At 42.9% G+C, this 26977-nt stretch overlaps 3 protein-coding genes across 3 annotated transcripts; all 3 read left to right on the top strand.

Moving 5' to 3' along the window:
• Positions 1 to 22: 22 nt before the first annotated feature.
• On the top strand, positions 23 to 6680 carry hadhab (hydroxyacyl-CoA dehydrogenase trifunctional multienzyme complex subunit alpha b). The gene is made up of 20 exons (XM_079174085.1): positions 23 to 150; positions 847 to 888; positions 1003 to 1073; positions 1169 to 1302; positions 1465 to 1603; positions 1715 to 1834; positions 2429 to 2531; positions 2738 to 2860; positions 2961 to 3079; positions 3219 to 3275; positions 3370 to 3479; positions 3697 to 3831; positions 3998 to 4169; positions 4289 to 4375; positions 4456 to 4596; positions 4766 to 4834; positions 4981 to 5176; positions 5273 to 5387; positions 5592 to 5737; positions 5972 to 6680. Exons 1-20 carry the CDS (start codon positions 84 to 86, stop codon positions 6115 to 6117), a joined length of 2292 nt encoding a protein of 763 aa, XP_079030211.1. The 5' UTR covers positions 23 to 83; the 3' UTR covers positions 6118 to 6680.
• A 462-nt stretch (positions 6681 to 7142) lies between these two features.
• kif3cb (kinesin family member 3Cb) lies at positions 7143 to 12191 on the top strand (the record flags this gene model as incomplete). Its single annotated transcript, XM_079174065.1, has 8 exons — positions 7143 to 8549; positions 8642 to 8743; positions 8886 to 9008; positions 9255 to 9373; positions 10448 to 10564; positions 11205 to 11319; positions 11534 to 11715; positions 12038 to 12191. The coding sequence occupies exons 1-8, from the start codon at positions 7146 to 7148 to the stop codon at positions 12189 to 12191; spliced, it is 2316 nt and encodes a 771-aa protein (XP_079030191.1). The 5' UTR covers positions 7143 to 7145.
• Positions 12192 to 12962: 771 nt separating this feature from the next.
• Positions 12963 to 26331, top strand: asxl2 (ASXL transcriptional regulator 2). Its single transcript, XM_079175269.1, has 12 exons — positions 12963 to 13096; positions 14866 to 14948; positions 15841 to 15949; positions 16177 to 16321; positions 17629 to 17747; positions 18779 to 18896; positions 19161 to 19220; positions 19749 to 19909; positions 20167 to 20263; positions 20386 to 20491; positions 21296 to 22001; positions 22380 to 26331. The coding sequence occupies exons 1-12, from the start codon at positions 13040 to 13042 to the stop codon at positions 24165 to 24167; spliced, it is 3549 nt and encodes a 1182-aa protein (XP_079031395.1). The 5' UTR covers positions 12963 to 13039; the 3' UTR covers positions 24168 to 26331.
• Positions 26332 to 26977: the final 646 nt, after the last annotated feature.

The following is a 26977-nucleotide window of genomic DNA, read 5'->3' as shown; positions in this document are numbered from 1 at the left end:
CGCCTATCTTGCTCTGCTTTGACAGCAAGCTAAAGCTAGCTTCACTTCACACCAGTGCTGACTGACTGACCTCCGCTCCAAACATGGCTGGTGTTCGAGCCCTTGGTGCACTTTCCAGATTCCCATCGAGGAAATACGCTCTCTTCACAGGTAGAAACTAAATGTATATAGTGTTTAAACATTAACGAGAGAGTATCACGGAGAATGATACTAAAAACGTGATTTGCTGTGTGTCTTAGATTGGTAATTAGCTTGTTAAACTAGCTGTTAGCTCCAGAAATGTGTGGTGACTCATTCATACATGATCGTTTTGGGGTTTTTTCAGCAAACTTATAACTCTATGAAAGATTAACCAACATATTAAGTGAAACGTTACGTTTTAGCGATCTAACTTTAAGTGTAAACTCGTCAACGGTTGTGCTAGCTAACGTTAGCTGGCTGCTACAGAGTCCTTGATTACATTTAAAGTTTTAAATCGGACTGTTTGCTTCCACTTTTGACTCAAAGATGGGCCTGTCGAGACAGTTTAGACGGAGATATGTACACTTGTGCCATTGATACGCCATTGTGATGGCTGTACTGTCTCTGAATGGAAGGCGGAGAATGTAGGTGAAGGGTCATTTATTCCACTGGGTTACACAGCATGGCCGAGACAGTCTGGGGTCATGCCAATATTATGTGAATATACATACATTTCATGTGTGTGTGTGTTGTAGGACAGGTTGTGTTTAGGGCTCAATATGTTTTTGTTAAGTTAATATTACCATGCTAGTTGATGTGCAGGAGGTGGATGGTGTGTGAAGTATGTTACACACATGTAATGATGTTTTGTTTCCCTTTTAACAGGTGGTACTTGTCGGACCTTCTCAGTAGCTCCTGCAATGCTAGGTAATAAAAATAAAAATAAAATCACATTTTTATAGTATATGGGTAAAAATAGGCCACCCTGTCTACTGACAATTATTTGCTCACTGTACACTATATTCCTTTATCTATTTTTAGCTCGAACCCATGTGAACTATGAAGTCAAGGACGACGTTGCCGTCATACGGATCAACGACCCAAACTCCAAGGTGTGCTGCTCATTAACAATAAATGTGACAGTTTACAACTCTGAATGGTGCCTCTGTGAAGTATGTGAACCTAATGGTCTTCTCTTCTTCTCCAGGTTAACACACTGTCGATCCAGATGCAAAAGGAGATGGCAGAAGTAATGGATGAAGTGTGGGCCAACGATGCTGTTAAAAGTGCTGTCCTCATCTCTTCCAAGCCGGGATGCTTCATAGCAGGAGCTGATATCAAGTAAGATAAATCTCATTAAATCCACTGCCTATTACATTTACTTCCACTGTTATTTCTTGTACAGTAAAATGAATCGATTTACTATGTAAATTGCAAGTTTTTTGTCTACCTACGACTTATATTTTGCATTATCTGAATTGACGTACTGAACATCTGTTACAGTATGATCCAGGCCTGTAAGAATTCAGAAGAGGTCACCACACTGTCACAGGAAGGGCAGAAGATGTTTGAGCGGATTGAAAAGTCACCGAAGCCCATCGTTGCTGCCATTAACGGCTCTTGCTTAGGAGGAGGCTTGGAGGTTAATACAAATGATTTCCGCAACCAACTATATGTTTGACTATATTGCAAATATTTGACTAGGATGATTGATGATAATGTTTTATCTAATGGGCTCTTTTTTGCATTTCAGTTTGCCATCGCCTGCCAGTACAGAATTGCAACAAAAAGTAAGAAAACAGTCCTTGGTACTCCTGAAGTGATGCTGGGTCTTCTACCTGGAGCGGGTGGTACTCAGAGACTCCCCAAAATGGTTAGTGCTGGTGTTATATTCCCCAAATTTCCTGTTTTAATCACTTGACTTTATGTAACTAATAATATGTCACCATGAAACTTCCCCAGTTGATTACTTACCGTAAGATAATTTTTTTTGTATGACAAGTTTTCTGAAAATGTATGTTTAAATATGCAAATTAGGGATTATTTAACGCTGACTCTTTGTGAATTTAGGAGAAATCTACAGACGCAAATAGACAAAGTAGTAGAATGAAGACCTACATAAATTCACCTGGGGTGTCTCCCTTTTAAAGTACAAAAACCATACAGTAAGCAGTATGATGCAGATCATAATGTGTGAAAATGTCCTGTAGTAGTTGTAACATAGTATCTTGTGTCAGGACAAGAGCTGAAATGGCGACGCTGTGAAGCCAAATAATCTGGTTAATGCTCATAATTGGTTTAAGATGTTTACGTGGACCTTGGAGATCCCGCAAACCGATTATTTCCCTCTGCCCCTCATGTCTAGTATTCAGCAAGCCTGTCCTTCAAAGCATAGGATCAGGACTAACCTCTGCAAAACACAACAAGGATGCACCAGTTCACACGTGTTTTCTCTTATTACCTGTAGGTCGGTCTACCCAGTGCCTTCGACATGATGCTGACAGGAAGAAACATTCGAGCAGATAAAGCCAAGAAGATGGGGCTCGTCAACCAACTTATAGACCCCCTAGGTAAGCGATCTCGACTCGCATGTAATGAGATTACATTGAACTGCTGCAAATGGGTAGTTTTCAAATATATCAACATGTAGAGATTAATCTTTAGTCAGTAATTCACCACTTGATGTATTTTACTGTGTGTCCGTTGAGCTTTAAGCTAGAATAAATTAAGATTGATCTTGTCGTGATTGTTCTTGCTATTTCTACTTGTTTTACAGGACCTGGGCTGAAGAGTCCAGAGGAAAGAACGATAGACTACCTTGAGGAGGTTTCCATTGAATATGCCAGAGGGATCGTCAATAAGAAGATCCCTATCCGCAAAGAGAAAGGCAGGATGGAGAGTAAGTTGCGCTGCATTTATTCAGCTTTTGACTCCCCTGTAGTCATGTAAGTTCACAAATATCAACACGACACTCAAGAGTTGATGCTCTTTCTCCACAGAAATTCAAGACTACGTTATGAGCTTTGAGTTTGTCCGGAATCAGATTTACAAAACGGTCCACGGTAAAGTTATGAAGCAGAGCAAGGGGCTTTATCCAGCACCCCTGAAAATAATCGAAGTAAGTAAAAACTCTCTCTGGGAAAAATACATGAAAACATTTTTTTTTTTTTGAATTGTTTTGAAAAATCTTGCAGTCTCATCATAGAATATTTTTAGAAAGTTGGTGTCATATTTAACATGACTTTTTCCCTTCTCAGTCTGTAAAGGCTGGAGTAGAGCAAGGCCCAGTTGCTGGATACCTAGCTGAGTCTCAGGTAAGGTTTGTTGGCCTACATCATTGTCAAATACAGTATTTACAGTATTACATTGTAGAAGTGAACATCACCAATTTTTTTATATTCGTCACAGAATTTTGGTCAGTTGGCGAAAACCTCAGAATCGGCCGCCCTGATTGGTCTCTACCACGGTCAAGTTGCGTGCAAGAAGAACCGCTTCGGAACTCCTCAAAGAGAAGTGAAGTGAGTGAATAACACTTTTGCACACAGACTGAAACAAATACCAGGCAATGTACACGAGGGACGGGGTATATACTCTTTTTGACACATTTACACTGATTGCAAGCAGAATTCTATCCCCAGGCTTTGTTTTGGTGTAAAGCAAGTATACGATTCTTAGAGACTCTATTGCTTTATTTCAGGTGGTAGATCAATGTTTGTTTTTGTTGTTCACCACCAGGACTCTGGCCATCTTGGGAGCAGGTTTGATGGGAGCGGGTATTGCCCAGGTGACTGTGGACAAAGGTGTGCACATAGTCCTGAAGGACACCACTCTGCCTGGACTGGCCAGGGGAGAACAGCAGGTTTACAAAGGGTGGGTTGTCATTTAATTATTACCTGTTTCATTGAGGATTTGTTTGTTTTTTACACCACCCCAAAATAAATACTATTTCCCCTCTTACCTTTAGTGCTATTTATCAATCTAGATTGTGTAGCGCAAACGCGTTGGGACCTAACATCTGTGTCTTATTCTAAACAAGGCTCAATGACAAGACCAAAAAGAAGAACATCACGTCATTTCAGAGGGACTCCATACTGTCCAGCTTGACTGGCCAGCTGGATTACAGCGGCTTTGAAAAGGCCGACATGGTCATTGAAGCTGTGTTTGAAGACATTAACATCAAGCATGCGGTCCTGAAGGAGGTGGAGGCTGTAAGTTTGCTGCACAAAGAATGAACTTCCTTAGTTTTAAATATCAGTCTGTGGTATTGCATCCAGGACAGTATTTGTTGTGACTTTGAGCTACAATCTAACAGACGTCTTGTCTGCAGGTGGTTTCCCCTCACTGCATATTTGCTACCAACACATCTGCTCTGCCCATCAAGGATATTGCTGCTGCCAGCAAGAGACCAGACAAGGTTTGGACCTGTAGTTTAAAAGTGCTTCTTAATAAATAAAATCAAAACAATGTTCCTGAATATGTTCTGTGTATCCGCAGGTGATTGGGATGCACTACTTCTCTCCAGTGGACAAGATGCAGCTCCTGGAAATTATAACCACTGATCAGACGTCAAAGGACACCACAGCCGCCGCTGTGGCGGTCGGCCTGAAGCAGGGCAAAGTCATCATCGTTGTCGGGGTGAGACTTCTTTCCCTGTGTAGTTACTAACTAAGAAATACTTTTAAAAAGTTACCAGCAAGTTGTAAAAGTGGTTGAAGGTGATTCAGCAAAATCTCAATCACGGATTCATGTTAATAACTATAACTCTGTTAGACTTCAATCATATATTTTACAAATTTCTTTGCAGGATGGACCTGGATTCTATACGACAAGGTGTCTGGCTCCCATGTTGGCTGAAGCAGTGCGAGCACTTCAGGTTAGTTGAATTACTACAGCTGTGATTAGTTCTGTGCTGTTGTAGGATTTAGGACCGAATATGTTCAGCTCATTTGAAAAAAAGCATATTCATCCTTCTGCTACAGCTGTTATACATATGATTAATTTATCCATTTGCATTTACAGGAAGGAGTTGACCCCAAGAAGTTGGATGCACTCACCACCAGCTTTGGGTTCCCCGTGGGTGCAGCCACCTTGGCTGATGAAGTCGGTATTGACGTTGCCGCCCATGTAGCCGAGGACCTCGGCAAAGCTTTCGGCTCCCGCTTTGGTGGTGGAAATGTGGAGGTTCTGAAGACCATGGTGGACCTGGGATTCAAAGGTATGGGTAGTCACATTGAAGCATTGTGCCCAGTATTAGTTGAATAAAATGCTTTTATTATAAATCCTTGATTTCTTTTTTTTTTTTATCCTTAAGGTCGCAAATCTGGAAAGGGTTGCTACGTCTATCAGCCAGGACTCAAGACCAAAGAAGTGAACCCAGACATTGGCGATATCCTTGAGAAATTCAGGATGACACCAAACCCTGCTGTGTAAGTTAATATGAAACACTTGCAGAGGCAGCAATGCAGAGATTTAAGGACGCACTGTGTCTTTTGTAAAATGACCGTTATCACTGCAAGTATAAAAGTGCATGGTGTTGAGTTACTTTACCAGAAATACAAACCTATTGAGCCATGATATTATATTGCATTCAAACGTATTTACTCTGTTCTTACTTGTGGCTCTTTTTACAGTTCATCAGACTCCGATGTGCAGTACAGGCTCGTTTCCCGATTTGTCAACGAGGCCGTGCTGTGTTTGCAGGAGGGCATTTTGCTCAACCCGTTGGAAGGAGACATCGGGGCTGTGTTTGGTCTGGGATTCCCCCCCTGTCTCGGAGGTCAGAGTTCAACCGTAGTCTTATGAGCTGCATCCTCTGTCAATGAAAAGAGCATTAGGTGTCTGTTTGTCCTGTGTTTTATGTGAATTTAAAAACCTAGGATTTGTAGTGAAATACGGACCTTAATTTAGCTGTTAATCTGGTGTTCTTTATAGTTCTGTAACTCAGTCTAGCCTGAAGTGAAGACATGCATCCTGTGATAATATTTCTAACATGGCGTCTCACCACTTCCAGGACCGTTCCGTTTCGTGGACTCCTTTGGTGCCGACAAGCTGGTGGAGAAGATGAGGCAATTCGAAGCCGTCTACGGGAATCAGTTCACGCCGTGCCAGCTCCTTCTCGATCACGCAAAGGATTCTAGCAAGAAATTTCACAAGTGAATGACTCACCATGTGTGCCAGTAGCGCTTAATAGATCTCCAGTCTGCCACTAGAATGTGCCTGACATTTATATCACAAGTGGGGGGGGGGAACCTAATTAAAATACGCTTATGTTGCCAGTTTATTAGGAACACCAGTGTAACACTAATGCAGTCTAATACAGCAGTCCTAAGCCTCCAAAAAGTGATTATAGCCTTCATGAAGGTAAGATTTATCACAGGAGTGTTGTATCAATGGTTATACCTGCTGCACCTAATAAAGTGGCGACTGAGTGTGTTGTCAGCAAAATTGGATGTTTTTTTTTTTTTGTACTTTAACATTATTGATCTACTCGATGGTAATGTATAGATTGAGAAGCAGATGGAGGCTAATTATTCACACATTGCAGATGTAAAGAGAATTAAAGTATCTCCCAACTGGCAAATAAAATCTCCATTATTAATGAATGTCTACCAGTGTGGTTCAGCGACTGGCTTTTGTTTGTTTTTTGTACATTAAAGACGTTCTTGCCTCGTTTGAACAATGTTGTAAATGTGAAGCCTGAATAAAAAATTTGTTATTGAATCAAACCTGCCTTTTTCTTTTTGTTTCCCTGTGAAGGTGCGTTCGAGTCTCAGGTGGAGGGTAATGTATCACTAATACAGAATGAGACCATGGCTGCGTACCACGGGGGTGATTTTTGCTCCAATCCAATTCGTTGCGCAGGTCACATGTCTGATTTCCATTGTCCGCAGAGCAGGGTGTGTTCCGCGGGTAGTCTGTGTGGGCTGGGTCGGGACGGCAGAGAGTGTTGTTTTTTTCCTCAGCATGCAGCATCCTTTTTTAAATATGTGGTGACATCGCTTCTTTTCGGAGAAGATGCTGCGAGTTCATCGGGATGATGAGAACGGCCCACGTGGGGTGTGTCTGACCGCAGGACATTAAAGCACCTGAACGGAGAAGGAGCATCGCAGGACCCCGCCCGAGAAAAATGGCTTTTTAACGTGGTGACGACACTTTTTTTAAATTTTTTTTTTTTATTGACCAAAATGCCTAAAGCCAAACATTGCGAGGCGGTCAGGGTGGTGGTCCGCTGCCGGCCATTCAGCAGGAGAGAGGAGACGGGGGACTGTGAAAACATCCTGCACATTGATGACAGACTGGGGCAGATCACCCTCAAGAAGCCGAAGGCACCACCTGATGAGCCGATGAAAGTGTTCACGTTTGATTCCGTGTACGGCTGGGATTCAAAACAGGGCGACATCTACGATGACGCCGTGAGACCCCTCGTGGACTCCGTCCTGCAGGGCTTCAACGGGACTATATTCGCGTACGGACAAACCGGGACAGGTAAAACGCACACCATGCAAGGAGTGTCAAACGACCCGGAGATGAGAGGCGTCATACCGAATTCATTTCAGCACATTTTCACCCAAATATCCAGAACTCAGAATCAGAAGTACCTGGTGAGGTCATCGTACCTCGAGATCTACCAGGAGGAGATCAGAGACCTGCTGTGCAAAGATAACAACAGGAAACTGGAGCTTAAAGAAAACCCTGACTGTGGTGTGTACGTGAAAGACCTGTCCTCAGTGGTCACAAAGAATGCCACTGAGATTGAACATGTGATGAACATAGGCAACCAGTCCAGGTCAGTGGGGTTCACCAACATGAATGAACGCAGCTCTCGCTCTCATGCCATCTTTCTCATCACCGTGGAGTGCAGCGAAGCCGGGCCAGACGGAGAGGACCACATCCGCGTCGGGAAGCTGAACATGGTCGACCTGGCTGGCAGCGAGCGCCAGAGCAAGACGGGTGCAAAAGGGCTGAGGCTCAAGGAAGCAGCCAAAATCAACCTGTCCCTCTCGGCACTGGGGAACGTGATATCGGCCCTGGTGGACGGGAAGAGCACCCACGTCCCGTACAGGGACTCCAAACTGACCCGCTTGCTCCAGGACTCACTGGGTGGCAACGCCAAGACGGTCATGATAGCAACAGTGGGGCCGTCGCACAAGCACTTTGATGAATCCCTGGCCACTCTGAGGTACGCCAACAGGGCCAAGAACATAAAGAACAAACCCCGGATCAACGAGGATCCCAAAGACGCCCTGCTGAGGGAGTTCCAGGAGGAGATCGCACGCCTGAAAGCCCAGCTGGAGGAGCGAGGGATGCTGGCAAAAGAGAGGAGGAGAAAGAGGAATAGCAAGAGGCTGAGCAAAAGCATGGCCGGCATGGACGAGGAGATGTTCGGGGAGAGGGATGCGGAGGTGTGGAAGGCTTTCGAGGAGGAACCAGAGGTGAGACGCCGCGTGAAAGATGCAAGTGACTTCCCCAAGACCATGACGTGCCAGAGGAACGGTGAGAGGCTGAAGCACATGAACGACAACAGGAAGAGTTTGGTGGACATGCAGTGGGATCAAGACGCTTTGGAGAAGATCATTGAGAAATATAAGGTACGCGTGAAGATCGTAGTGGGGGATAAACGAGACACGGGTGGAACAAAAGAAATTTACATGAATAATTCATTTCATGTCTTTGTCCACAGGCTATGGAGAGCAAACTGTTAGTGGGAGGGAAGACTATAATTGATCACACAAATGAACAGCAGAAAACACTGGAGCTGAAGAGGCAAGAAATAGCAGAACAGGTATCTTAAAAACAACAACAACCCTGTATATATAATGCTTCTTGGTGTGTTTTTTCTTCTTCTTGTGTTACCAGTCATTGTACTAGAGGTGTGATGCTTGTGTTCATCTTTACCTGAGCTCAATGTTCTGTGTGATCTGCAGATAAGAGGAGAGAGAGAGATGCGGCAGCAGATGATGCTGCAGGACGAGGAGACCCTAGAAATGAGAGAGACGTTCTCCTCCCTGCAGCAGGAGGTGGAACACAAGACAAAAAAGCTGAAGAGGGTAAGACGATTCACCCGCTGACACGTCCCAGCGCCGGTATCACAAAACGAATTCATCATAACTTAAGTTTTTAAGCATCCGATGTCGCCAGGAGAGGTAACGCTGGTGAATCCGGGTTTCTCTGGACGGAGCTCTTAACTTCTTTAGCGTTCTCATTGAAGCCATAAGTGTGTGTTTTTATTTAAACATCTCCTCCAGTGCAGCTTTAACTAACACCAGTAATGATAGAGTCATCTATTTCTGCAGCTGTACGCCAAACTGCAGTTGGTGAAGGCCGAGGTGAGAGATGTCTTTGATGAACACATCATCACCAGACAGGAGCTCGAACAGACGCAGACCGAACTCACCAGAGAACTCAAGTACAAGTGAGTAGTCACATCACAGAGTGATACATAAACTGTTCATCATCATCATCATCACATGGCTTTCTATTGTTTGTACATCATACACATGCATTTAGAGACAGAGGAAGAGTTTACTAAACGTAGCATTTAATCATGACAAGGTGTCATTAGCATATAGTTGTAAAAATGTTTTCTACAAATCATTTCAGTTATCTTGAAAGTTGTGTAAAAGTTGTACTATATCTGCAGAAATATAGTTTGTAATATATCTGATATTGGAGATATTAATTTTGATGAAAAGGACAATTTTGAATTTTAAAATTCATATTTATTTTTTTGTTTTATGTTTTAATTAGAAATCTGCAAACAACACACTATACGTGTACAGCTACTGTGTATCTAAATATTGTTATGATCAAGTGACGATCTTAACTAGAGGTTTTTCTTGTCTATTTGCAGTATCAGAAGCTGTAACCAGACAGGGAAATAAAGGCTTTATGTTTATTGTTAAGCAGTTTGTTTATTGTGCAGAGGATGACTATTATTCAATGCCTTATATTTGTATACTGCACCATTTTCCAGGGATAAAAAAGGTTGTTTTTAATATAAATGGAGGAACATATTTATATTATCGTTTTGTGCTCTCTAAGGTATATAAGTTGTTGTTTTAAAGCTGGACTGCAGGACTTTAACATGTAAATGAATGACCGTTACATTCGAGCCCTTGCTAAGTTCACACAAGGCTGATTGAGCCCATCGCCGCTAAGGAAAGCTCTTTGTATTTCACAGTATATCAGATTGTGATGTCTGCGGTGACTTTCCCTTACTGGCACATGTATGCCTGCAGGTGAGCTCGCCTTTTTACTTTAATCCTTCCTTCCTTTTCTATCTGGAGCATCCACTCCGCAAACCTTTCTTGGACGCTTTCTTAGGATTTCCCGCCTCACTCCTACCTGCTGCTTTATATGTATGGTCTCTGCCGTGTGGCAGCTACTCTCCCTGCCAGAGGGAGGAGACTAAAGTTCTGCACTCCAGCTTGTAATGGTAACGCTCCCTGTGACCTCAGCTGACACGTTCTTCTATTTCTTATTGCAGATATCTCCTGATTGAGAACTTCATACCTCCAGAGGAAAAGAACAAGATCATGAACAGACTGCACTTCGACAGTGAGGAGGATCAGTGGAGACTCCATCCGGTCATTCCATCAGAGACGTCAGTGATTTCATTTAACATCATTTAACATTTAAAGTGGTACAGTAAACTAATAACAATCCTCCAAAACAAATCATAAATGATTCACAAAGGGTATAGAACTGACCTACTGGGTGGAATCCATCACTGAAGCAGCAGAGATAATCAGTTTCTGCACCATCAGTCACCTAAATAGACCATGATGCAGTGCAGCTGTAAGGTATATTGTGTTTGTTTTAATTGCTTCTTACAAAGTGGGAAACAACTTCAACTCTGCTTTGGATTGTGTCAGCCACAGTGTCTGTTTTGGTGCAACCACTAGTAGTCACCAAAGTCAGACGTTTTTTAAAACGTACACAGATGGGCTGTAAAGCCACCTCACCCTAAATGCTGTAGATAATGTTTGCAGTCTGCCTTTCCAGTAAACAGATGTCTTTATAAAAAGAAAACCAGACACACATATTTTTGTTTCCTGAGACAGTTGGAGAGCTGACTGGAAGACAACACAGCGGAGATAACAGTAATAATAATTGATAAAGTATCTATCTATCTGTCTAACAGGGGATTTCTTCTGGTGGGAGGTGATCAGTTGACCATATATGGGCCTTAATGTGCATTAAAACTGAATGAAAATCCGTCTTTTCCCATGTCTTTCTCCCAGTGCGCCCACTCAGTTCAAGAGAAGGCCTCTCTCTGCTGTGGGATACAAGAGGCCAATCAGCCAATATGCACAGATGGCTGTTTCCGCCGCAACTTGGGCCCCATGTAGATACCAGGTCAGAGCTCGGACATGTTGGCAGAAAGTACAGCAGAGAAAGAGACAATTTTCATGTTCACAGCCTCCTTCTTAGAGCTGGAGGATGTGAAGCTGTTTTGGAAAAATACTATACAAATAAAGGCCAGCACTCCAAAACTGGCTGGATTTCAAATAGTATGTTTGCATATGTAATCATAATATAATTACAGCTTTACTTGTGTCTGTCCTGACAGGCTGAGAACATAATGCTGTTGGAGTTAGACATGTCTCCACCGACCATGTTCGCCTTGAACCTGAATGGCGCTCACATGGAGAGAGTCTTCTCTCCCAGGCTGATGCGGGACCTTCTGGCAACTGTTCCCATGAGAGAGAGGACCGGCGCTGCATCGTCACGGGTCAGGAAATCCCAATCCTGGTGAGAGAACGGATGAGAAAGGAATACGTGCTTAGGAGCGTTAACTCAGTTTAAGACTGAACATTGCCATGAATTGTAATCATACTCCTATGTTGGGTCTATCCTAGTTTCTGAAATATAGTTTTGAGCATGTATTAGTGGTGTCAGTTATAGAGGCACTCTCTGTCTGTATCTTTGCATGTTTTCCCCCTTCAGTTAATACATTTACTTTATATTTCTGTTGACCGATCGCCCCAAAAATATCAATGTTGCTTTCTTTTTAATACTGCATTTGAAATAAGTCCTTATCTGTGTTTTTTTTGTTTTTTTTAATGGACTACAGGTATCAGGCACCACAAGCAGCATCCATGCCATCATCCTCCTCGTCCACCACTCTGACATCAGGATCTCAGAGCTTCTCTTCTCCCTCTCGGAGACAAAGACCCTCCTCTGCTGCCTATCTTCCGCTGGAAAGTCCAGATCAGACAAGCCCCTGATACGTCAACTGTGTACAGGGCTGGCCTTAGTTCAAGTTTGTGCAAAGGAGTAATGGGGGGGGGGGGGGGGGGGGGCTGGTCTTCTGCCTTGATTTCACAACTTTTTTCTTGAGAAAGAATTACTTTAGTAAGCATGCATTCAACTTAACCAAGAACAAAAGATAGACAGTTGCCTAAAAAACATCATGTTTCTCTCAGTCTCCATGATTAGCACAGCCGAAATGTTATCATTTGAAACCAGAGATATATTAAATTATTTTAACAGTTTTTTTATTTTCAATTTGATAACATTTTCATTTAAATTGTATTGAAATGTATCTTGTCTTTGCCAAAAAAAAAAAAAAGTGGAAGGTGGTAACTGAGGGCCCCAACCACTGGGGGGCCACCTTGGTCTGTGTCCTGTATGCTTGATGCATTGTTGCTTCGGTTTCTTGGCAATGTAATTGTGAGCCAAAAAATGTGAAGAAAGCCTGCAATGCTCTCTTGATTAGCTGCCTTATTGTTTTTTCATAGTTGTGCAAATCGTGCAAAAAGTCCATTTTGCTTATAAAATAAACACGGACATGATCTTGAACTGCCCACTGTATTTTGCCCCAAGAGTTATGCGGGTTATGTTGCCGGTTAATTGCTAGTTGACAGCTTTATAAACATAAGCGGGGGAAACTTGCACACTTTGCAATGACAGCTTTATACAGTAAAGATGACGTTTCCCTCGGAGTCACGTGACTCTTTACAGTAAGTCCAACATGGCAGACGGAGAGTGGATCTTACGCGGTAACTAAAGCAACACTTCCAACTGGAACAGACACATTACAACACTACTCTCTGCATAAGAAGAGACATCAACAATGAGGGAGAGGCAGAAGAAAAAGAAGGGGAGGACGTGGGCGGAAGCCGCAAAAACGGTATTCTAGGTGTTTTTTTAATTTTTTTATATCTGCCGTTTGTTGTGGTTGTTTTTCCCTGAACGCTCCCACTTTGTACAACTGTGTTTATGAGTTCATGACCTGCTAGTGGAGACGAGATGTAAGGCCCGTGTTTGACGCTTAAACATTTGGAGGACCGCTGTCACTATAGCCGTCTAGCTGTCATCGTTGCGAGGCGACTGTCAGCTGTGTGCACCCCCCCACAAAAGCACCTTTCCTTTAAAAAAAAAAAAACACATGTGTGTGTTGCGTCCACACAGCGCGGATGACATGTTTGTCACGATCTGAAGTCGAAGGAAGTAACCGTTAAGTAATCACGTCATGGGTAGCGCGCGGCTAGCCAGGTTAGCACGCTTGCTCTGTGCTAGCGTAGAGTTCGGCTAGTCAGGTTAGGACGCTAGCTCCTGTGCTAACGTAGAGTTCGTCAACAAGTTTGTTTGATATCAGCTGCGAATTAAATACAGTGTGACATACACTATTAGTATTAAACGAAGTTCTCCATACGTTACATTAACGCCCTAATACATCACCAAGTTAATATATCGCATGCCAACGGCAGGCGATGTATCAGAATACAGTAATGACTGCTGCTAGCATTATAGCTAGCTGTCTAGCGTAGCGTGCTAATGACTGAAAAATATCCAAACTCCACAACCGCTATTTCATAATTAAAGCTGAACGTTATCGCTCGTGAAGACAGCCACTGTTCAGTTGTGCAGTAGCGTTAGCTCCACTGAGTTTTAGGCCATTACTTGTTAGTAGGTTGCTCACATACCGGAGCTATAACTCTACAGATAGTTAATTATAATACCGTTAGTTTCTACACACCTAAGTCCTGTTTTGCTGAGATGCCCAACAAGTTAACAGCAATGCGGTGGATACATGAACCGTTACAAAGTCTGTGCAAGGTGGGAACTAAATAAAAACAAGTTTCTGTACTGTTACTGTACTGTGAGCTTGTTTTTATTTTATTTATTGGTTTATTTGATATGGGACAGTGCACATTAATAAAAACATTGCTATAAATGCACCAGAGTTTAGCCAAGAGGCTATTTTTCATCTGTAGTCCTTAAGGCAGATGTTACAAAGTAAACCTAAAAACAGAATATAAGTTATGCAATACTGACCCTTTACAATGCATACAGAAACAATCAAAGAAGTGAGAATATTAATATAAGTAGTATCATTATTCAGGAGACTCATATTGTCAAGTACTAACAAGACATGCAACACAGAGGCTCTCACATTCAACACACACAAAGCAAATAAACAGACAGACAGACAGACAGACAGGTGACAACAGATGGAGGGAAGTTCAGCACGGACAGATTGAGGACAGTACGGTGCAGTTACATTCTAGTGCTGACAGATCTGGGTACTATCCATTTCTTTAATTTATATGTTTTCCTGTTAGCTGATGTCGACGCTATTATGAACGTGATCTTGCTGCATTCCTTGTTCATGTTATAACACATGGCAGTGTTTCCTACTTACAACGTGCTAGTGAACCAAACATTTAGTCTATTATCTACTATTAAAGGCAAAAGCCCCACAGTGTTTGTGGTGTGGATTATTCTGAGAATGATATCCTGCTCTTACAGTCTTTGTGGAAACTTTGTTAGAAAGCTTCTTGCCGGTGTGGAATCTTAAGTGTGCTTCATCATGTTTTATGACAACCACTCTCACTTCAACAACATAACTGTACTTTTTTGTTTTGTTTTGATAATGATATTTTATTATTTTTTCAGGTTTTGGAGAAATACCCTAATACGCCCATGAGCCATAAAGAGATCTTGCAGGTGATCCAAAGAGAAAGACTTAAAGAAATAAGGTAAATGTTTTCCTTTCTTAGCTTTACAACAGCAAATGGCCTTCAGATAGGAGACATTATCACGAGAAAGAGAGAGGGAGGACAGATCTTTCTGCCTCTGTTATTGATTTCTCATATCACGTACTTCCCTTTTTCTTGTTCACATAGTAACGGTTATCTTACTCAAATAATAACTGTTTCATTTCTTTTTGTTTCATTGTCACTGTTGTCATCCAGAAGGTAAGACAAATCTAGCCCCCCCACCCCTTATCTTAACAAACTCACTGCAATGCCACTTTGTTTGGTTTTACCTTTTGCATGTTATAAACAATAACATGTCCTAGGTTCAGTTACATATAGACAGTGTTGGAGTCACACTCGTATTCTACCTATGATTTATAACCACCTGTTGCATAAAAACATATTTATATACTTCAGTATGGTAAATGACTCAACATTCTAACAAAGTAAAGGAGGTTTTTGCTCTATGGATTCAAAAGTTCAACACAGTTACATTATCCTAAAATGTATTGGGCTGCAAATTTAATGAGATAAATGATCCAGTGGGCAATATTTGTAACCCTAACTCGTGTGATTCTCTAAATTAATAACAGATGTTGCATTTCATTACCAAACGTTTTCCTTTAAATTTAATTTAAGGTCCTTACAATGCTTAGATTAGTCTTGAACCAGTTTTACTCAACTGATTCTGGGTAAGACATTCAGTAAATTGCTCACAACGTCACTGATGTGAATTTGACCTGAAGTCATACATGTCCTCTTGACGCATGGTAGCAAATTCTCCCCAGATATCAGACCAGCCTTTACCCTTCTTGCGTCTTTCTCCCAGCTGTTTGATGTATTGAGGAACAGATGTGTAATTTGCTTCTTTTTTCTTTCTTTCATGATCCAGTGGAACCTCGCCGCTGGCATGTCTGAATGCAATGCTGCACACAAACTCTCGTGGAGAGGAGGGCATCTTCTACAAAGTCCCAGGCAGAATGGGGGTCTACACATTAAAGGTTAGTTAGACATAAAGCAGCTTTACTATTATGTAAAAGATCATTCACGATGTCAGTCTACTTCAGGATCAGGAAAACATAATTGTTGGTTGGCATCATGACATGATAAATATCTTCACGCTCTTATACTTAAATCATGCTTTGGTTGAATTCTATGAGTGTGACGTGGGAATAACCGCTCTTCTTTTTCTTGTACATCTCTGTGTACTCTATTATTTTTCATGTAGAAGGACGTCTCCGATGTGGCGAAGGACATGTCCGAGGATGGCTCTGAGGAGAGCAGTGACGATCTGTCAGACTCCCAAAGCACAGAAAACAGCAGCAGTGCCCTCGCAGCAGGAGAGGGCACGAGAGGAAGGTGGATGCGAAGAGGTACTGTGCTCCGCATACGGGATCATTGCATATCACTACATCCCTTAAGTAGCTCCACTTTAAGAAGAGTTTACAGACCATAATAGCTTAAACACATTAATATTTAATGGAGATGTTAACAGAAACTATAGTGCATTACTTAATTTAAGAATTTGCAAGAAATTAAAAAAACGTCACCACTATGTCATAGCTAAACGTTCCTGATGGTAGACCAATTTTGCAAGCTAACTAATATTAAATGCCACCAAACTAAAATGTTCAAACTAGCTTTACTTTCAAGCTCCGGCTACAGTTTTAAAGAAAAAAGGCTTGTCAGTAGGAGAGAAACATACTCCGTTCGCCATCAACAGCAGTCATGACGCAAAGGACTGCAGCTCTACTCATTAGTTCATCTTTGCTGGTTGGTTACCGCGCTCTGTTATGACAGTTAACGCCCCTTCGCAGCCGTTGTGAAAAGTCATTGCGGAAACACAGGAAACCGGCTGAAGAAGCAGTATAAGAGCCAAGCACAAATGACATCGTCTCCTCACAAAATAGTTCCTGGAATACACTGAGCATCAAACATGATGAGAGCAAAAGGTGGGTTTTATCTTTTCAGCAAACGCGCTGTGTCCATGACGTCTTTAATTGTTAATTGTCAGCGGAGAAGCGGCAGGCTGCACATGGCGGTCGCGTCATGGCAGTTTTTGCTCTTTTGAGCTTCTGTGCGGTGAAACCATCTCCTTGTGAATAGCACACCTGACTGCACCGGATTGCAGAGCAAACTTCAAGTAGAAACTATTTTGTTTTCCTCCCGCTGTGCTCTCACCGACTCTCATTATTTCTCTCTGCCACTTGAATATTTTAAGTGACTGTTAAAACAGGAAACTGTATTTTCTCAGCATGACCTGTGACCACTTCCTCATTATGCACAAGTTAGAAACTGCCGAGCAAATAACCTTGGTTTATATGCGAGTGGGAGGACTCAGATATTGTTTTATTTTTGAACTAATCAATGCAAAGAGCCACAAAGTCAAATGCAAATCCAGTGGCATTGGAAAAAAAGAAACAAGTGGAACTGCTGCAGTATGTAGAAAAATAGAATTAGAAATATAGAACAGAGAGGTTGCTGTGAACAATCTTCCTATTGAGACGTTCTGCCCGTTTTTAGTAATATGATATTTTTGCAAGGTAATGCAGTCTGCTTCTTTGTGCAAGGTATTGGTTTCAGTTTCATCAAAACAAAAGCATGATGTGATAAAGTCCGCACACCACCCTCAGGAAGTGTATTTTCTCACATCTGTTTTGTGTACTTTTGTGTTTCGTAGTTCCCTCCAAGCTGCAGTCACAGCCGTCGTCTCCGCAGCCTCGATGCTCGTCGCCTTCGGTCCCCACCAGTAAGCTCATCTCTCCCTCGCAGAAACACAGCAAGAAAGCTTTGAAACAGGTACGGACGGGTTTGCTATTGCTTATTGTTTATTTCTTGATAACAGCTTTTTAGCGGAGTAAATACTATGTTCACTATTTGTGCAAACACGTCTCAGATGGTGCACGAGTTCCTGCCACACCCTCATGTACATCCCTGCCACTCCACGCTGCAACATGCACAATACACACTTGTTAAATTCAGTGATATATTCACGTGGTTTTACTTGCATTAACAAACAATGTGTAGCCTTTTTAAAAGGAGACTGGTACTATGAAATCAAAATACAGTTCTGATCTGAAGTCTCACACCTCTAATCCATATCATACTACGTCTTCACTCTTCTCTGCAGAGTTCACCACATTTCTCTGAACTGTTTTCCGCTGACTGGTTTTCAGTAAACGTGTACACAACCCACGTTGGCTCGTCGGCAGGCACAAACTCTCCTTCCATTGCCTGCCCGTAAAACATCTTGTGCTGATTATTTGAAAACAATGAGGCGGCAGGAAAAATGCCTTTAGCTGGTTTTACAGTATTAATGTCCTCATAATCCACCCTGTTCAACATTTTTCCTATTGGCTGCTTTGTGCTTTTTGTGTTACATCTAATTAGATTTCACTTGATTGCACAGATTGTAATTCACTCCATCTGTGCTGGTGTGGAACTTTTTGTTTTTGGCTGTGTAAGACCAATTTGTGTTCCTTTATTGGGCGTAGGAAACACAAGAAGGTTGAGATTTTGCAAAAATATTGGCGCCGGAGAGACTTATTGTGTCTTTTTCTTCTTAAAACAAAGACAATCAGCGGACTCTTGGATTGCTTCTTTAATTTGTTGACATTGTGCTTGTGAGGCGATCAGACTTCTCGACAGACTCAAAACGCAGAGTAGGATTTACGCTTTTGTTATGCAACCTATGTTTCATTTAGCTGTTATTTAACCAGGCAAGTGGCCCTGGGGTAGTAGTTGCAGGGAAACAGAGGGTTTCACACATTCACACTGTTTTTCTCATACTGCTGGCCATTTGTTCCTTTCCTTGTTTTGCTCGGTTTCAGGCCTTGAAGCAGCAGCAACAGAGAAACCAGCGCAGACAGGGGGGAATGCCAACCACCTCCAGTCCTAGACTGCTTCTGAAAACCATTAAAGATATGGCGGACATCACTACAAAGACTGGTAGGTGGCAGCTGTTATATGAAATGAAATGAATAGTAGTCACTTTGGATGTTATATTAACGCTCATTGCACGATAATCCACACAGTTTTGATGCTAAAAGACTGATGCAGTTCTTCTGTCCTGTTATTACTTATTACTCATAACTACACAACAAAGGGCATTGTACTATCACCATCCAAACATGACTCATATAATTGGCAGCATCCTTGTGTAAACAGATCTCAGAGCTTTCTCTTTCTCCTCCTCTCCTTCTGTCCAAACAGACTTATGCCACCCGGTCGTCCCGCGGAAGGTTTCTCAGAGGTCCGGCCGCCTCGGTGCAGGTAAGTCACACATCTGCTTTAAGTTAATCCAGCGGCTGCTGAACTTCTAGATTTCTACGTTTTCTCAAGAACGCCCGGAGGGAATTTCTTCCAAATTTGGCGTAAATGTCAGAGGTGCTGCTTCACCTTATTCTTATTTACTTATCTACTCTGACTCTGTTTGATATGCAGGGTATAGGGAAGTCGGACAGTGTCTAGACACTGACACATGTATTGTTGATTCATGGGGTTTGTTGACAAAAGGAAAATGTAGAACAAAGCCAATCTTATCCATTAGAACTGTTTAAAATCATCTCACAGTTGGGTGCAAACTTATTTCTGCCCGCTTGCTCGGACTACGATGGAGTTAACTGCATCCTTTAATAAACGGACCAAGTGAAATGATCCCATGTTAGCAGAACACAAATGTTAAGAAGGAAAATGAATGACACGACAACGCCTGAGAGTAAATTACTCAAGGTCACAGTTGCATGATCGGCATTGCTTCATCCGTCTTGGCTTACATCTGTTTCCTGTTTCACATTGCAGGGCAGCTGAAACGTACAAAGTGTAAAATAGATGTGGAAACGCCAGACTCCATTTTGGTCAACACCAACTTAAGGGCGATCATCAACAAGCACACCTTCTCCGTCCTGCCTCCAGACTGCCAACAGAGGCTGCTCAAACTTCTTCCTGAAGTTGACCGGCAGGTGGCTCTAAAATTATACTTCTTATGTTGCTAAGTGTACTAAGTGTTGTGTTATTGCATGTGATTTCCTGTCAATCGTCGTATAATGTGTTAAACTATCTCGCTAAACAGTTGAAAACACACCTCCACATTTTACACACAGCCAACCTCAGTACAGCATTTATTAATGTCCACAGATGAGAAGCACACGTCCATGTACTGATGCAGTGATGGTGATTGTGATGATGTTAGTCATAACATTGTGCCTCCTCTCCCCAGGCCTGCATGGACGGCCTTCTGAAGGTCACTAGTTCTGCCTTGAACAACGAGTTCTTCACGTCAGCGGCTCAGTCGTGGAAGGAGAGACTGGCTGAGGGTCAGTGCAACTGTTTCCATCTGCTAATAACTGCATTCAGCTCATATTCAAAGAACGATTATGTCACCAAGGTTCAGTGCTACGGCACAGAACATGTGTAACACATCCTTTTGTCTCTACAGGGGAGTTCACTCCTGAGTTGCAGCTACGAATGCGCCAAGAAATAGAGAAGGAAAAGAGAGTTGAGCTGTGGAAGGAAGCCTTCTTTGAAAACTATTATGGGGAAAAGTAAGTCCTTCTCCTCGATATATTATTTATTCATTCACTAATCCGGCTTTGGAGAAGTTGGACGGCACATTGTTTTTCAGTTTTGCCAAAAGCCAAAAGACAGTTCCTTTCACATTAAAAGCCATCTAGGACCGACAACAGTAGAGAGGCAATCTTTTTTGATTGTACGTCTAATCTCAGAAATGATTATTTAGAGCTGAATGAGATCCATCCTCATATCACTTTACAGAAATAAGATTGTGTCTCGGTAACATATAACTACAGTATTAGTTGAATTACAATGTTTGTTCACTTTATTGATCACATTGTATTGAATTACATTATATCCAACAACATCGTATTGCTTCAAGATAGGCTAAATCAAATTGAATCTAATTTGGAGGCTCATTAATGGATCAAGATGCTAATCAAAGCGGGATGATATGCAAATGACATGCGGGCTGAGTGGATGATTTCTAATTCCTATATTTCAAATTCCCCTCTCATCACTCAGGTGTAGAACATTTTTAATTCATTTAAAAAAAAAAAAGGTGAACAATAACTGCACTGCAACGCTTTTATTCAGTGATCTATGAAACAAAACTAGCAACTTAATTGTTGATGTTTGTCCGGTTTGAATCACTTTCACTTTAAAGCCCTACTGAGTGTGTGTGTTCCTAATAATTCCTTCAAAAGCTTAGTGTTTTATAAAACATCTGTGTTCCTTTTAAGAGAGAATTCACTTAATTTATGGATTTGTTTATTTATTTGTCTTTCTACCTTCCTCTTCTCTCCCTTTCTCTCTCTCTCTCTCTCTCTGTCTAGTTCTGGGCTCAGCTTTGAGGAATCCAAAGAGCTGACGAAGGCTGATGTGAATCAGGAGTCTGCCCCTCATCAGACGGGACCTGCCGCTCAAGCACCAGAGGATCCCAAGGGCAGCGAGGACAGCAGCCAGAGCGACGCTGCCGCTGCCGCTGTGAAAGACTCCAAGCCCACAAAGGAGCCTCCGAAGGCGCAGGCTGCTCAGAGAGAGCCAGTCTCCACCAATGAGCCCATGAAGACACGGCGAGCGCAGTACGCTGAGGATCGGAAGTTGAGCGCCGCAGCACAGCCGGGGCCGACGCCTGCAGTGAAAACACCAGAGGTGGAGAGGCCGACCGAACGGGCTGCGGCAGGTGCTCTGCCTGAAAAGGAGCGCAGGGAGGAAGTGAAGGAGGAGAAAAGTGAAGTTCCCCAGTCGCCTGTGAAGAAGAGCCGCCCACCACCGGCTAGTTCAGAGGTAAACGAGGAGCTGCCGGTGTCTGTGGTCAAGCCTGCTGAGGAGAGCAAAGAGGTCATCTCTGAGCCCAGTAGCCCCTCAGAGCCGCTGAAAAGGAAATCTCTCGGTGACATTGGGGATGAGTTGACACCAGAGAAAAGGCCCCGTGTGTCCTCATTGTCCTCAGTCTCCTCTGCATCTCCTCCAGCGTCTTCCATATCTAGCCCTGCGACACCAACTTCAGCAACAAATCAGAGGGTTCCACCGCTCAAGGTAGGAGACTCCTCTGATTTATGTATCTATCTCTTGAGTATCCAAAAATAACTCACCACTTGTAGGCTGGAAGGGCGGCTCTGACAAGTTTGTAGCTTCCTTCTTCTTTGCAGAGTGCGGCAGTCACACATTCACAGTTAGAGAGGCATGTGCAAAAAAATGTGTCAAAAATGATCAAATGTCCGTAGAAATGTCTCAAACCCCTTCTGCATTTCTCTGCTGTTGATCTTTATTATCAGTATATTCCAAACAGTATTAGCTTCCCAAATAAATCCCGTAAATCAGCTACCTGGCTATGTTGTGGAGAAAATTTAATTTACTAATATATGCATTTCTTGAAGTATTTCTATAACATCTCCTTTTTTTTTTACTCTGCAGATCCCAGTGGCACGAATTCTTCCCGTTCCTTTGTCACCGAGTCAAGTCTCCCCCAGGACTCCCCTCCCGGCCCCGCTGAGCAGCCCGGGCCGTACCGGTGCCCGCACTTTGGCCGACATCAAAGCTAAAGCTCAGCTTGCCCGGGCGCAGCGAGCAGCGGCTGCCGCGGTGTCATCTGCATCGAAGGGAGCGGTGCCGGGCCCGGGGCCGGGGGGAGGCGGCGGCGAGCGGACCCAGCCATCGCCCAGCACCAGCCCAACGTCCCCACAGGCATCGACCAGGCTACCGGCCTCCAGCAGCAGCAGCAGTGGGACCGGTACACCTCCTTCTCGCCCACTGGACTCTTTTGGCCAGCTAAGCCCGAACTGGTCTCAAACCTCTTACCCCAGCAAAACTGATGAAGAACAGAAAGGTCCTCCTGCTGGTTCTGTCAGTGCAGGACCCGATAGCGTTCATATGCAGCACACTACATCACCTGTGCACGCTCTGAAGGGACAGGAGAACCCATCGTTTGCTGGATCAACCAAGACCAGCTCCTATATCCCTGCAAATAACCCGCTGGTCACTCAGCTTCTGCAGGGAAGAGAGGTTCCGTTGGAGCAGATCCTCCCGAAACCGCTTTCCATAGAGGAAGTGAAGATGTCAAACGTTCCCTGTGGTAGTAAGGGGAAGACGCCACACTCTGCTGAGCACAGGGCCGATAAGCCGGTGTCCCACCAGTTCAGTACGGCAGGACGAGCAGGAGTGGAATACACGAGACACCACAGGGAGCTTCCCGACAAGGAGACTCAGGAGCAGATCCTGCAGGCTCTAATGCAGAGGAAAGGCCAGCAGAGCCAGCCTTACGGTGCTATGGGACCTCAGCACAAAGTCCATCAGCTGCTGCATGCAGAAGAACGTCAGGACCAATCCAGGATTTCGGTAGGATATCTGGGTCGAAAGAGGATGCCCAGGCCTGCCATGACGGGGCATTACCTGCTCAATGTGTCCACATACGGCCGAGGACCGGAGAGCAAGAGGCTGCAGCAGTCGGTCATCCCCAACGTGTCTGTGTCCAGTTTAAAAAGGGAAAGCACAGAAGAAGAGGAAGAGGAACCTGCCAGGAAATGTTTCTTTCCTGCTTCCGGGGTTAAAACGGAGCAGCACGGATTCTCGATAACCAAGTCCGATGAAGCAGCGAGCATTCAGCATTGCTCCAATGTAAAGACTGAGCCCGGATCAGAGGACAGTGCAGCCGGCGGCGACAACAACAGCACCAGCGCGACAGCCAAAGACACCAGCCCCTTTTCTCAGTCACACCGACGGCACCTTGAACTCCGCAATAGCAACCAAGGGAACTCCCAGCCATATCTCGCCCAAGTGGATCCCATTCACCAGCGGCAGTCTGCCTTTCACACCCAGAGAACGCTGGATAATCAGGAAGTGGTGGCAGCGTCGTGCTACGGCGGCACCATCAGCATGTCTGTACCTCACACTCTGACCCACGGCGCCGCAGGCGTCGGCTCTTCCGCGGCCTCGTCCGAGGCGGACGGCGGCGGCGGCGGCGGGGTCATGTCTTTCTCGGTGACCGTCACCACCATACCGGCCGGTCACTCGTTAGACCACGGCGACCAGGGCGAGCCCTCGCCCGAGCAGTCGTTCATCGAGGGCTCCGACATGGAGGACGTGCAGTCCAAATGCTACTGCAGACTGAAGGCGATGATCGTGTGCACAGGGTGCGGGGCCTTTTGCCACGACGACTGCATCGGCCCCTCGAAACTGTGCGTGTCCTGTTTAGTTGTGCGATGATATGAAAGGAATAACACTTGGAAGGAAAAATGGTAGTTTGATTTGTTTTGAAGCGAGACACGAAGCAGGAGCGGGGTCATTCCGAATCGATCACTGCTGAGGGTGAAGCGCATTAGCCACACTCACAGATAAAACAACCGGCATGTGGCCGCTGTGGGGAAGGATTTACACTGGATGGTCTTTTGTTTCACCAACATCGATTTCAAAAAGTTGTTTTGTGCAATTTTTTGATAGAAATGTCAATCAGTTCTCAATCAAATCAGTAGTCTGTCAGACGTGTGACGAACGTTTGCACTCGGCTAGGGTTAGTGTGATATATTTTTTTAAATATATATATATACGTATATATGTGTAGTTTAAAAAAAAATAAAAAAGGAGGGAAAAATGAATGTTGCTATTTTTGTAGAACATAATGACTGTTGTGTTTAATACTGACACTTTTTATTATTGGGCCTAATCAGGCAAAAGAAAAAGGGCGCTAATGATAATCATTTGTTGTAGAGTATACCTCCTGGCATTTACGCACGCATGGCAGGAAAGTGCAACTCACAGTAACTGTTTTATAGAGAAACTGTACATTTATTACTGACCACACTCAGATTCAAGAAGTAGAAAGAACATGTATAGTTTGAGAAAGAGAATATAAATGGAATTTAGAGCGATGACTCGTGAGGATTGCACATTACATCAATCTTTGAAACAGTTGAAAGGCAAAGCACTTGAACACCACCTGGATATATGGTAGTAGCTGTGCACTTACAATCAAACGGGGGTAAAAAGAAGAATAATCTATATATATAGAAATGACTTTATGTTGCTTTTGGCAAATTGAGATCTTTTCCAGGTCTAGAGTCACTTCCTACTGTGTGAACCTTCATTTTCTCCCCAAAACAGCCAGTTTGTAGATATTGCCTCCCATGAGGTGAGGTTTCTAATGCTTGTATGTGTGTTTTGAAAGATCACCAGTGACAAACAAAACAAGACTCAAGGCAAGGGGAGAAAATGAAGATACTTTAGCTTTTTCACTGTAAATATTTGCCTCTTTACGGTGTATGCCTAGATGTAGAAATGTATTTACAGCACACATTGCTTGAGTATATCCTGTTTTATTACAAAATAATTTTGAATGTGGAAAGAAATTGGAGGACAGTACGTGATGCTAAAACGCTAAATGCTTTATCATAGAATGATTCAGCAGCTTCAGTTTTACAGAATGATCCGGAGGTACAAGATGACACTGATGAACAGAGTTTAACACTTTTCAATTTAAATTTATTTAAATGGCCTTTTTCCAGAGAACTGAGAGCGTTGGCCTCCATTCTAATGTGGTATGAAGTACCGTAAGCACACAATAATACTGGATCGTGTTTATAAAATGAGCTACTACAATGTGTGCGATGTACAATGATGAATCAGCACATTTGGGTAATGTTAACACAGTGTGAATCCTTACTGTGCCACATATTAACATTCAAACTGTCGGTGTGAAGCGTCACCTCAGCAGGTGTGTTTTGGTGTTCGTGCTGATTGCAAATTAAGACGCATCAACTTTATTCAGGCCTGTTTTATAGCAATTATGTTCAAGGTAACAAGCCAAAGTCACCTTTTAAAGAAAGTAATATTGTAATCATAAAGTAATATATTTTAATTAATATATTTTATATTAAAAAAAATCTATTTGCTAATTGTTTTTGAAAATCAACAGGGTATTTACTATAATAATATATTGGCTGTCCGTTTTTTCCTATGATTTAGTTTGGACTGGACAGGCCACCATACAGAGAATAACTTGACTTTTATAAATCAAATTGCCCAGGTATCAATATTCTGTGTGGCCCAGCTTTTGTTTATTTTGGTCTGTATTTTTCCATAGAGATGTTGTCGTATGTGTGTACCTTTTTGAGCTGTCTACGTTTGTGTCATTACCTTATGAAAACACAAAGATATGTTTTTAAAGCAGCATTTGTAGGTCAGTGGATTAAACAAAGTCCATTTTTAAATGTATTTGTTATTAAACGGGGGCTTATGTCTTGTGGAAAATTGATTTTAAGATTATAGGGCTAGAGTCAGGAGAGATTTCCACAGATTTAGCGTAGTCATTTCACTAAAACTGGCGTACCAGTATTTGATTTTGTTAACTTAATACACCCCCCCCCCCCCCCCCCCCCATAAATATTAAGGTCTTATTTGGTTAAATGTGATGTTAGGATGTTGTATTTACTCATGTAGAGCTGGGGACTGGATTGCACTGCAAAAAAAAAACATTAACAAAAACAATCAAACAACCCAAAAGGCAGCTGAAATCTTTGTTAATAAGGACTGAAACGTGAGTCAGGCAGCCGTCCCCATGAAGTTACCTGTTGTGTTCAGAAAGCGTGTCATGGGCAATCACCTCCATTTTCAAATGTCAACGTTTATCACCAGATGAATTTGTTTAACATGTCTGTGTCATTTTGTCTCCATTTAAACTCTGGGTGAATGTAATATAGTAATCAGCACTTATAAACAAAGTGTATTTTATCAGAAGTTATAGACTATTATGAATAAATAATGAAAAGAAAAGCATTTTGTGTGTGTTTCCTGTGTTGATCTCACACAGAGGGGATGTCAACAATCACCTGAAGTCCAGTTTACTCGACACGATGAGTACTAAACTCTATGAAAACATAATTTTTATCTACTATAGACCATGTTTCGTAACTCTTCTATGGCTTGGATAAGCATGATACTCTCCAGTTTGAATCATCAGTTTAAAAAAATGAACCACCGCGTTAGAAAACATCAGTTTCTTTGTAAAAGGCATAAAAACA

This window comes from Pholis gunnellus, assembly GCF_910591455.1.
Source record: "Pholis gunnellus genome assembly, chromosome: 15".
NCBI lineage: Eukaryota > Metazoa > Chordata > Actinopteri > Perciformes > Pholidae > Pholis > Pholis gunnellus.
The sequence above is the reverse complement of the archived record's forward strand: the minus strand, read 5'-3'. Positions and strand labels throughout refer to the sequence as shown.